The 13,277-nt window shown below is 39.5% G+C and overlaps 1 protein-coding gene across 1 annotated transcript in view; it reads right to left on the bottom strand.

Moving 5' to 3' along the window:
- Positions 1-7,062: 7,062 nt before the first annotated feature.
- LOC124799315 (N-terminal Xaa-Pro-Lys N-methyltransferase 1) overlaps positions 7,063-13,277 on the bottom strand; it is an 85,149-nt gene continuing 78,934 nt past the window's right edge. The window contains exon 5 of the mRNA XM_047262903.1: positions 7,063-7,442. Coding sequence (XP_047118859.1) covers positions 7,172-7,442 — 271 coding nt within the window. The 3' untranslated portion in view covers positions 7,063-7,171. The remainder of the gene's footprint in view (positions 7,443-13,277) is intronic.

Genomic DNA, 13,277 nt, shown 5'->3' with positions numbered 1-13,277 from the left:
CCAACAATCATACAACAGAGTGAATTTGTTATTAAATCTGTTACAATCATACAATGATAAATGTCACAAGGATGCAACCATTTCAGAACTGCTGAAACAACAACAATTGATTCTTTAGCAACTAGCACACAATAAAGAGCAACAAAAATGGGCACAGCAACCATAATGTCAGTACCAGCACCACTGCTGCCATCACCAATAGATAATGAAATAACTGGAACCACCATCAATTGTCACTTTGACAACATGGCAGAGTAGCAGCAGTGTTATCAGTGCAGCATACTTTTGCAGAGTTCTGTCTGCCAAGAATGGCTAACTCTTTTGCAGCATCTTTGTCTCAACATCTTCAAGTTCACAAAGTATGTCATGATCATCAGTAATATGCCTTAATTCTACATTGACAGGATCGGAAGGGTTTACATTATTGTCAAAGCTCTATCTTGAGAATGACAGAATGCCCACACCATTTTTTACACTTCATCATAAACTGTCTCAGTAATTTTCAAGAAATATTATTGTTTCAGCTCTATTATTTTTCTCTGAGGCTACAAATAGGCACATTAGTTGTACAGATAGTTGTTTGCAGAACTGTGTGACCTCACCAACTTCTGCCTGGAAAACTTCATTTGCAGGTACTACTTACTGAAAGATGTTCTTATGCAGCGTATCCAAAATGAAGCCATCCTCAAGGAAGCAACAGGACATCCTACCTCAGCATTGGATGAATCTTTGACTACAGCTGTAGTGGTGCCACCTGATATCACTATGGAAACTTATCTGATGTGATGTCACGTTCATTATTAGGAGCACCTCCTGACAGGAACATGACAGAATCTGGCATACAAGCTGGCATAGGGGAGGTCGAGTCAGCTGTGATGTGATCTGTCGAATGTGCAGCAAATGTGCTGCTGGTCTGAGTTAGGCACTAGTATCGTGGACCCTGTTTGTCTTAGGAGGAACTCTGATATGGTGTTGACTGAAATTTGCTTTGGAATATGCATGTATTTGCAAGTTATCTTGCACTATTTCTGAGGATATATTGTACACGGGGTGAATCACTTAAACCTTGCACCACAAATACTGAGGAAATGAAAAGCGCATCTGTTGTGAGGTTTTCACAGAATGGACTGGTAGTCAGGAGCTAGTACAACCAATCAACGGATTTTAATAATATTTAGAAAATGTATTTTTTGTGCAAACATATACTTTTTTAAACTTCCAGGCAGATTAAAACTGTGTGCAGGACCGAGACTCGAACTCGGGACCTTTGCCTTTCGCGGGCAAGTGCTCTGTGGGGCGTGAGTCGTGCTTTGGTAGCTCAGTTGGCAGAGCACTTGCCCGCGAAAGGCAAAGGTCTCGAGTTCGAGTCTCGGTCCGACACAGTTTTAATCTGCCAGGAAGTTTCATATCAGTGCACACTCCACTGCAGAGTGAAAATCTCATTCTGGAGATATAATTTTTTAAATGGAATAAAGCCTATTGACATTAATAAAATAAAAGCACTGTGAATGAGAAGTCATCGGTGTTTGTTTCAGAATTTTAGAGAGAGTAGTTTATGAGAAACTGTATTTGGAAAAGTTCCCACACTGACACTGGTAAAATACCTGTGGTAGTACACCCTAAAGAACAGTACAAGTGCATACACTAGTTACGTAGATTCTGACCAGTAACAAGACAATTGACCATCACAAGTTGTGTTCAAAATCACCACCAACAGCAGCAACACACGCTCCCTGTCTGGTACAGAAACATTGCTGCACACATGCTAGCATTTCAGTGAAGACGTCTGATAAGGCTACAAAAATAAGTTGTTGCATATCATTATGTGTAGTTGGTGTGTCCTTGTAGACAGTGTCTTTGTTTTCCCCACAGCAAAAAGTCTACAGGTGCCAAACCCACAGAACATGCCAACCAATGTACAGCTCCTCTGCATCCAATCCAAGGATTTGGAAATAATTAGTGAAGACAGGCTGTAGTACATCATGCGCTTTGGACTGGACAGCCATCATGTTGGTACCACAGTTTCCTCCTAGTTTGCAGAGGAATGTCTTCTAGTATCCATGGAAGATGGTCTGTTAAGAGACTATGATACTTGTGCACGTTCATTGTTCCATCTATGAAAAATGGGCCTGTGAGCTGATGGTTCACTATCCCATGCCCCATGTTATACTCTATGGATGTTGTCACTGCACCTAATGAAGCCAACGGGGATGGTCAACAGACCAATAACGCATATTTCACCAGTTTACCTGGCCATGATTGGTAAATGTGGGTTCTTCACTAAACAAGCTACATGATACATCTAGAGCATCCTGTTTTAATGCCCATGTACAGAAGTTAACATGATTCTCATACTCATTTCAATGCAGTTGGAGAGAGATGTGATGGGAATGGAACCTATGTCAATGGGGAATGCGTAGGACACTTGCCTTGTGCGATTGTGCGGGAGCTAGTGTGGATCAATGGCAACAGCAGCAAGAGTATTAATTCCCCCCTCTTCTGTCATCACTTGTTTCCTTCTGTTACTAAGTCTAGGTGCCTCACAACCAATTTCACGGAACTAGTTGAAGAGGATGATAAATAATTGTCAAGATGGTTGACGACCATTGGGATATTTTGCGGCATATACCACACAGAATGCATTTCATTCTTCCTCCATCTCCATGCACCATTAGCATGCCAGCTTTTTCTGCATTGGTAAATCCCATTATCCACTCATGACCTACTACTTCGACTGTCACGCACTAACTGACTACTATGTCGCAAATGTAATCAAGGAACACACTAGCACACTGTAAGCAAATATAACAACATTGTACCTAGCAATTATGCAGGTTGCGTGGCACAAATAAGTGTTGGTGTGCAAGCTTTTCAAAATACAATATCTTGTAAGTGACTCATACTAGAACCCTGCAACAAACACTATTGACATTCTAATTTACCTTACTTTGATTTTTCTTAATGTCAAGAGGCATTGTTCCATTTAAAAAACATGTATGTTTGCACAAGAAATAAGCTTTTTAAGTATTATTACAATCTATTTATTGGCTAATAATACAAACCCCTGACTACCAATTCATTCTGTGAAAACCACACATCAATAGCACTTTCCATTCCCACAATATTTGTGGCGCAAGTTTTAGGTGATTCACTCTGTACATCTCTTGTAAATAAATTGGCATGAGTTATCCACTAGCTTGTGTGTAACTCGCCTTTTACAAAAATAGTCAATAAACTTAAAGCCACTTTCTAGGCTGCCATAAAACTAGAAAGGGTTCAGGAATTGAAGTACTCTATACAAGTGAGAGCCTGTGGCAAAATCAAGAACACCCAATAGCCATTTGCACAGGGGAGGAGGAGATTTCATTTCCCGGATAAAGTATTGGATGGCAGCACATATAGCAACATTAAGAAGGAAGCAGCAGATTACAGGTAATGGAGACACAAAGGACGTGCTAAAACAACATAAAACTGACGCTGATTAGCATTAAATCATTTACAACTCCCATTTGATGCAAAGTTGCCTAAACAGCCCAAATCATAACGCTTCCCATGCATTTTGAACCAAACAACAGCATCGTTTTGTATCCATTTTCTTAGGGGCATGATAGAGAGAAAGTTACTCATGTGGCACCAAACCAATGGAAGCGAATGTGGTTGACAGCACAAACACTGTTATCCAACTAGAAGTATTCACATCCCCTTCCGTATTCAGGGGAAGTGACTGGTTTTCCATATGGGTACTGGAGCCACCACTTCATTGATATACATCTCACCAGTTACCAAAAATTAGACTGCCAGTAACTGCAGTCAGGCCATTGTTGTTTATTAATAGAACCTGTTATATAGGCATGCTGTTCCTATTTTGTGTTAAAGTTGTTCCTGTTTACTCCATTTTTATTTATTTACTGTGCAATTTTTTACTTTTTCATTGCATTACCACCACTCTGTCAAAGATGTTACTTACTGTATGTTTCTGCTTCAGTCTAGATGTGTTACTTCTCTTCCAATGTTGTTTGCAGACATTGTAACTTCTTTGGTAACAATACTCAGTAAATGTCTGAAGATGGCCTTGTAAGCCGAAAAACAGGCAACAAAAATAAAAGTAATGGTGTACAACAAAAGCAAACTGGTGCTTTCATTTATTAGGCCTAGTTTTCCTCTTGTTTTATGACAAATACAAGACCTAGGGCACAATAATTTTTAATGTAAACACGGGGGTACTGCAGATTGGACAGCAGAAACTGAATAAAAATAATTTTATAATAGAAAGAGGTGTGTGTTCTACTCCCATCAAGGTCACTTGTCTGTAAAAGTATGCATTTGTGTACAATTTATATTTGAGGGTTAATGAATCTAAAGACTATTAAAGTAGAATCTACTGACGTAAATGCCATGCAACAGACAATAATGACCAACAGGCTCACATGAGCCGTCAAAGAAATATACAGTACTTACTGAGATGTAATAGAAGTTACTACGTTGTACAATCTTTCCTTATTCTTCAGAAACGAGCAAACATGGTGTCAGTGTAGTGCTTAAACACAGGAGGAGGGAACAGCCTGTGATGAAGATCTAGGTAATGTATCAACTGTAGCTTTTTGATAATTGGATGACTTAAGCTTTGGTACACTGAAAATGATGTGGCACATCCACGTTGCCTAACAAGGGTGCCCTGTTGCATTTCAATGTGAATTAACTGAAAATCTATGTTTGAATTTTGATGATGAATAAGGGGAAAATGTATGACAACACAACAGCTTCTACTTTGACAAATATGACTTTCTAATGCTATATGCATTAACATACAGTGTTTCAAGCAAATATCTAGCTTTTGCCAAACAGTACCTAATTTATGGCTTATGAATCTCCTTGTCATGATTGTCTATTACAAGGTATTTGTTGTTCAGTGACTTTTGCCTTGGAGTGTTTACATTTGTTGCCCTCTGAACATTAATTGTGTAAAAATTCAAAGTTTTAAGATGTATGGCTTTAACAGGTGGTAAAAAAACATATCTGTATTTTAAAATCGTTTCTATTCAGTTTTATACTTTCAAGTTGGAGTGCTTTCCTTGTAAGTACAGATGGATGGGCTTCAACCACAGGTGAGTTATGTGTTTGCTTACATTTGGTATTTCATCTCCAACTGTAAAACAATTGAACAATGGAAAATACATGATGGAATGTAACAATATTATGGAAAGGATACTTGCTACTCACCATATAGTGGAGATGCTGAGTAGCAGATAAGCACAACAAAAAGACAGTCAAAAAATAAGCTTTTAGCCGACAAGACCTTTGTCAAAGATAGACAACAACACACACACACACACACACACACACACACACACACAAACCACTGTGTATGTGTGTGTGTGTGTGTGTGTGTGTGTGTGTGTGTGTGTGTGTGCGACAAACACCTTGTTGGCTGAAAGCTTATTTTGCGACAGTCTTTTTGTTTGTCTATCTGCGACTCACCATCTTCGCTGTATGGTGAGTAGCAGCTATCCTTTTCATTACATTGTTCCTGTGTTTCACCAAAAAAAATCTAGGCATGTCCCCCTACCCCCCCTCCACCTCCTTCTCACAGATTGCTTCACTCAAATGGTGTTGAACTTGTAACTAATATTCCTTACTGATTGTTCGACTTTGTGACAAGAACTTTTGTACACTACATCATTAAAATTGAATAACACAGTGAGTATAATCTGAATATCACTCCTGGCACTCAAGAATGGGATGATTTTACCTTAGTTTTGGCATAACATCTGTAAGCTCATGTTCCATCATCTGTTACAATGTGTTTCAGTTGTTCTGCATTGTTGTCGAGTTTGACCTAGTGGCTTCTGAGCAACTTCCATATGCTTCCATTTTCGTTCTAACTTCAACAGTTTTGTGATCAATTTTGCTGAATCATGTTTCATACTCAAAATATCCAAAAAAAAAAAATTCATGGCATGAGCCAGCTGTTATGCCGTAATCAGTGACTTCTCTTACTGTGTGGTCTGGCAATTGTTTGAAGTATTTTCTTTCCGTTTTTCCATGGTTTCGCCAGTTGATGATGTCCTGGGGCATCCAGGGTGACTGTCACCTTCAACACCTTCATGGTTTTCTTCGAAATGGTGCACCACTCAAACTCCTTCTTTTAATCATAACAGACTCACCAACAACAATATTTAATGTTTCTAAGACTTTTCTGCACTTTATACTGTTCTTATAGCAAAATATAATACCAATTTTCTCATCAAGTTTTTTACAAATTAATCACTGATACTGTGAAAGCCTCCATAATCTTTTTGACAGGTGACAACAGGCTGCAATTTGATATGCCTCATACTGCACCAATTATTTTCAGGCACGTGTGTTGCAATGGTAGGACCAGGAAGGAAGTGGTAAAGTGCTGGGCCAAAATTAGGTTTACCAATACAATAACAAAATTATACAAATTGATCTAATACAGCATATGAAATTACAGATTCCTGTCACTTTTTAAACATATTTTGTATTTATTCTCTGTTTCTACTGATGATATACTAAGCAGCCCATGTTGAAGAGGCAAAAATATGAAGACAGTCACTGTAAAATATTTAATACATTTCCAAAACAGGAAACTTCAGAATGGATAATAGACTGCTACTCACCATATCACTGAACAACAGACAGGCACATTAAAACAAAACAAACAAACACACACACACACACACACACACACACACACACACACACACACACACACACACACCTGGGAGGGGTGGGTGAGTGGGTGGTCGTGTGTGTGCCTATCTGCTATTCGACAGCTCCTCTATATGGTGGGTAGTAATCTCTCCTGTCTCATATTGTTAATACATTCCCAGAAATTTAGTGGTGCATTGTTCTGATGTTAAGTTCTTCATATACAATACTTCCATTTACAGATAATTGCTGCATTCTATTTTCTAGACACCATCTGTTCTTAATAATCCTGTATAACTCTGTCTCGCACAATTTTCCAAGACTTGCATAATGTACTTTAAACAGCTGTAGGAAAAATGGTAATGATGTTAGAGAAAAATAAAATATGTGTTTGTCAAATTAAATACATTTATTAAATACATGTTTAGCGATGTTTCATAAATACTTATCATTTGTTGTTAACGAAGATTGATTCATCAAAGGAAATATATATCAGGAACTATTTTTGACAGTCTTTGTTTGCAGTATTGTCTGAAACAATAACAGCCTGATCTGAAGGCCGGAGAGCATACATTTTAACCTGATAAAGAGCTTGTGGGAAATTTTTTTGCTTGCGTTGTCTGACACAGCGGAGGCCTGACTGATTAAGCAACTGCAGTAGCAATTGTTCTGGTCTCGTGACTGAGGAATCCTGTTCATCAACATCAACAGAATTGCTTGACGCAAGATTTTCTTTCACGACTATTATTCCATTTTTTTTCAATCCATTTCTAAAAGAGAACACACATAAGGTGATATGCACAAACATTAAAACAAAAGATATGACAATCCATGTTTTTCAAAAATAATAACAATAATTTTATTGCATTATCATATGAATCAAACAAGTGATCTTTTAAATTCTTTTTTAAAATTTTTGCTACTTGATGGAATTGATGGCTTATTAGGCATTTCTTAGACTTAACAGAACAATCACAAAATGTAACATTCATGATCAGTAAATAATATTCATAGTACATTCCAAAAGTAATACTTTAAAAAGCAAGTCATATTAAGGTTAGAGGCTGTGGTGGTCTAACAAGTAGAGTGCTAGATTCCAGCCTTGGAGATCACAGTTAGAAGCAGGGATTTTTCCTTGTGCCAGTCCCTCCAGGACAGTCCCAGGTCCACCCAGTCTGCTATCAAATTGAGTACCAAGGATATTTCCCTGGGAAAAAGCTCAGCACCCTCCCGCACCTCGTGCCACTGCAAACAAAAGGTTGCACTCTACCTGCAATTACACCAGAAGCCCATTCATGGGTGAGCATGGTTCAATCCCGCGTCCGGCCATCCTGATTTAGGTTTTCCGTGATTTCCCTAAATCGCTCCAGGCAAATGCCGGGATGGTTCCTTTGAAAGGGCACGGCCGACTTCCTTCCCCGTCCTTCCCTAATCCGATGAGACCGATGACCTCGCTGTCTGGTCTCCTCCCCTAAACAACCCAACCCAACCCATGGGTGAGCAGTATGGACTTTTCTTTTCATAGTAAGGTTCCAGAACCACAAGTTTCTTATTTTGGATTCTCAAAAGCAGGAGCAGGATATAAGTAGAGATTATAGGCAGAAGGGAGATACTAAAGAAAAACTGGCTGGAACAGTTGCTCAACAGATTGCTGACAAGCATAAAGATGTGAATCACAAGAGAATAAAGAATACCCTGTAGTTACTACAAGTGATTATCCAATTTTAGACCCATGAGTAAAGAAATATGTAGCCAGAAAGAAAAGTTTTTACTTCAGTGTCCCAAACACAATGAAAGCAGTTTGTTGTGGTCCTCAGTTCAGAGTCTGGTCTTCAGTACAGAGACTGGTTTGATGCAGCCCTCCATACTACTCTATCCTGCACAAGCTCCTTTATCTCCAAGTAACTACTGCAACCTACATCCTTCTGAATCTGCTTAGTGTATTCATTTCTTGGTCTCTGTCTATGATTTTTATCCTCCATGCTACCCTCCAATACTAAACAGATGATCCCTTGATGCACCAGAACATGTCCTACCAACCGATCCCTTCTTATAGTCAAATTGTGCCACGAACTCCTCTTCTCTCCAATTCTATTCAGTACCTCTTCATTAGTTATGTGATCTACCCATTTAATCTTCACGAGTCTTCTGTAGCACCACGTTCTGAAAGCTTCTATTCTCTTCTTCAGAAACACTTTTCTTGCCATTGCCAGTCTACATTTTATATCCTCTCTACTTTGACCATCATCAGTTATTTTGCTCCCCAAATAGCAAAACTCATCTACTACTTTAAGTGTCTCATTTCCTAATCTAATTCCCTCAACATCACCTGATTTAATTTGACTACATTCCATTATCCTCATTTTGCTTTTGTTGATGTTCATCTTATATCCTCCTTTCAATACACTATCCATTCCATTCAGCTGCTCTTCCAGGTCCTTTGCTGTCTCTGACAGACTTACAATGTCATCGGCAAGCCTCACAGTTTTTATTTCTTCTCCATGGATTTTAATTCCTACTCCATTTTTTCCTTTTGTTTCCTTATAACTGCTGTCTGGTTTCTGTGCAAATTGTAAATAGCCTTTGGCTCCCTGTATTTGACCCCTGCCACCTTCAGAATTTGAAAGATAGTATTCCAGGCAACAATGTCAAAACCTTTCCTTATGTCTACAAATGCTAGAAACGTAAGTTTGCCTTTCCTTAAACTGATCCTCCCCAAGGTTGGCTTCTACCAGTTTTTCCATTTATCTGTAAAGAATTTATGTTAGTATTTTGCAGCTGTGACTTATTAAACTGATAGTTCGATAATTTCACACCTGTTAACAGCCGTTTTCGTTGGGATTGGAATTATTACATTCTTCTTGAAGTCTGAGGGTATTTTGCCTGTCTCATACATCTTGCTTACCAGATGGTAGAGTTTTGTCAGGGCTGGCTCTCTCAAGGCTATCAGTAGTTCTAATGGGGGGGGGGGGGGGGTTAAGGGTCCATACAATTTCTACCTTCCATGCTAATGGCAACACTGTAAAAAATGAAAGCTACCTGTGTGACACTGAGCTAATATTCTCATTGTTTTATTGCAGTTGGCCATTTAGCAATGGATGTACCAGATTAAACTGTTAAAGAATTGGTGGGTGTGTAATTGAAGAATAACGAAGACAGTGTACAAGATTTTCCCAAGCTTCATCTAGAAATCCCCGAGGACAGATCATACTGTCATTTCATAGCCACATTATCAAGTCCAAATCCAAAAGCAAAGTAATCAACGAAATATGACACTTAGAACAGAAATCACATTTATTATGAACACCAATGTACAGACAGAACAGAATTGAACTCCTGGATAGGGAGTGCATCTATTTATACAAGCATCAAATATACCAGAATGTTGGTATTATGCAGCCATCGAGTACACAAACATAAGGTATTTCGAGATCCTTCCAGAAATAGTAAATACTAAATAATAAATAACTGCTGGTAGTTGGCTTTGAATTCTACCTATGGTACACCAACCAGTGACTATGCCACACTGCATGCACCACATCTCTTGGCACTGCTCCCTCTCCTGGAGAAATAACAATCCGCTATTTCTGAAGTTCTCATTGGAACTGACTACAGCACCCTGGATCTAGATCTTGTCAATGGTCCTCTGTATGGTGGCACTGGCAGATCCTCACATTCCGATCGTGTTGTTATGTCCTCTTCAATATGATGAGCATCCAAAGTAGCCCCTTCTGTAGAAGCTTCGCAATTGTTGAGCGTGTCTTCAGTTTCCTTGAACCCCCTATCACAATCCTGCGCCTTTGGTCTGCATCAGGGCTTCATATGTATACATGGATCACATGCCTGTGCTTTTATCTTTTTTATGAAGGGCCATAATACTTGACTTAATATGCGACACTCAACAAGTGATGAACAATACAATATCACCAATACAATATCACCAAGAGAAGTCTTTAGTAGGTTTTCTCATAGTCCAACTTCCTGCGCAGGCATAAAAATACACAACAGTTGTGGTTGATGCTATATTGCCCACAGTCTTCCTTTTGAGCATCTGGGGTCTGTATGTGAACCAGCTGCCTTGTTTCTTGGGTTCTCATGATGAGATGTTTCATATAGTCATACTGAATATCATCCAGCTGAAACAGAAGCAGTGTACCTATTGTCATTTTGGTCTCACAACTGTGGGTCATAAAAACTGATTTGAAGCCTGCAGTGTCTTGCTTCACTGCATTGTATGTGAATGTCAGGATGGCAGAACTGTATCCCCTCTCTCTTCAACATCAGTGTACATCAAGAGCACATCTCCCAATGTCTTATTAAAGTGCTCTGCGAGGTCATTTGTCTGTGGATAGTAGACAGCTGTTGTCCTGTGGGTGATGTCACAATGTGAAATTATTTCAAATGGAAAACTTTTCCGTGATTACAAGTCATTACACAGAATGCTCTGTGCTTCAAAATGATGTCTTCTACATGGTACTTCGCAATTTCTGCAACATCAGCAGTCAACATAACTTTGATGACAGCATAGCGGGTGCGGTAGTCAGCGCAAACTATTATCCACCGATTTCCATTTGTCAACTTCAGGGACCTTCCCAGAGGTCAATTCCAATTTGGTGGAACAATGCTGCTGCAGCCAGAATTGGTACCAAATGCCCCCAAGGTAACTATGGCATGTGCTTCCATCATTGGTATCTCTGATGTCTAATGCATTGACAGAGACCTGGCCAGTGATACCTGCACCTGATTCTGTCCCAGCTGACCAGATGTTGTAGCATCATGGAAATAGTTCAAAATAGATAGCCACAGAAGAACTGGGATGACGAGCAACCATTTCTGTCCCAATGGGAGCAGGGATGAGAAGCAACCATTTCTTCCCCAATGGCTGCTGGATGATGAACAACCATTTAAACCCCTTTTATGGTTTTCAGCAATGTTGGAGATTTCCTCTGTTCAGCAGCAATGTCATTTAATGCAGTGATGACTGAGATTTCATCCATGCTGTTGTGCTCCAACAAAGGTTTCCTTGGGAGGCTGCCAGCGTCCTTGTGTTCATATTTTCTTTTGTATACCACAGTGATGGGATACTTCTGAAGCCGTTTTTAGTGCCCACCCTGTCAGTCAACTTGATCAATCTTTCAGATCAGTCAACCAGCATAGAGAAGATGGGCTGTCACAATGATGAATGCTTTGTCGAATAAATATGGCCAGAACCTGTTGGTGGCCCAAACAACTGGAAGGTACTCTTCCTCGGATTTAGAATAGTTCATATTGAACCTGAAGAGTACTCTGGAGGCATAAGCTGTTATGTTTTTAGCACCTTCCTGAACTGCAACTATTCTATAACCACTACTGCCATCGTGAAGTTCTGTGTTGGCATTTTCACCACACAATGCTGGACTGGAGAAGATGTTAGCACCTTCTTAAGTATGAGAAAAAACCATCCTTGCACCTTGTTCCAGGAAAATTTGGTGTCTGCCTGCAGTAGTTCTTGCAATGGATCTGCCATGGTACAGAAGTCCTTTACAAATTGCTGGTGGTTTGAACACATTAAAAGGAAATTTCTCAATCATGAATGTGCCGAGGAGTCAGGAAATCCATGACTGCTCTTATTTTCTCTGAATCGGGATGGACTCCACTGCCATTCACTAGATACCCCAAGATTTCTATTTCTTGGGCAGCAAAGAGGCACTTTTTTGGATTTGGGCATGGGTGTACTGTCTGAAGGCACTACAATATGCTCGTTAAGTGGCTTAATTGTTCTTTAAATGTTTTCAAAAAAAATGAAAATGTCATCCAGATAGCAAAGACAAGTTATCCACTCAAGGTGACAAAACAGGTTTCCATCAAACGTTCTAAGGGTCTGCAGTATCACACAGTCCAAATGGCCATAAATTTAAACTCATAGAGTCTGTTGAGAGTCATCAAGGCAGTCTTTCCTGGTCAGCCCTGTCAACCCCGATATGCCAGTAGTTTTTCTGCATGTGCATAGTGGAGAAATATTTTGCTCTATTCGAGCAGTCTAAGATATCATCAATGAGCCACAATGGGTAGACATCTTTTTTCATGACTTTGCACCATTGTCAGTTGTTGTTGTTGTGGTCTTCAGTCCTCAGACTGATTTGATGCAGCTCTCCATGCTACTTTATCCTAAGCAAGCTGCTTCATCTCCCAGTACGTACTGCAGCCTACATCCTTCTGAATCTGCTTAGTGTATTCATCTCTTGGTCTCCCTCTAATGACTTTTACCCTCCATGCTGCCCTCCAATACTAAATTGGTGATCCCTTGATGCCTCAGAACATGTCCTACCAAACAAACCCTTCTTCTAGTCATGTTGTGTCACAAACTCCTCTTCTCTCCAATTCTATTCAATACCTTCTCATTAGTTATGTGATCAACCCATCTAAGCTTCAGCATTCTTCTGTAGCACCACATTCCGAAAGCTTCTATTCTCTTCTTGTCCAAACTATTTATCGTCCATGTTTCACTTCCATATATGGCTACACTCCATACAAATACTTTCAGAAACGACTTCCTGACACTTAAATCTATACTCAATGTTAACAAATTTCTCTTCTTCAGAAACGCTTTCCTTGCCATTTCCGGT

The sequence above is a fragment of the Schistocerca piceifrons genome, chromosome 5 (assembly GCF_021461385.2).
Source record: "Schistocerca piceifrons isolate TAMUIC-IGC-003096 chromosome 5, iqSchPice1.1, whole genome shotgun sequence".
Taxonomy (NCBI): Eukaryota; Metazoa; Arthropoda; class Insecta; order Orthoptera; family Acrididae; genus Schistocerca; species Schistocerca piceifrons.
Note: the sequence above shows the minus strand (reverse complement) of the source record. Positions and strands in the feature narration are given on the sequence as shown.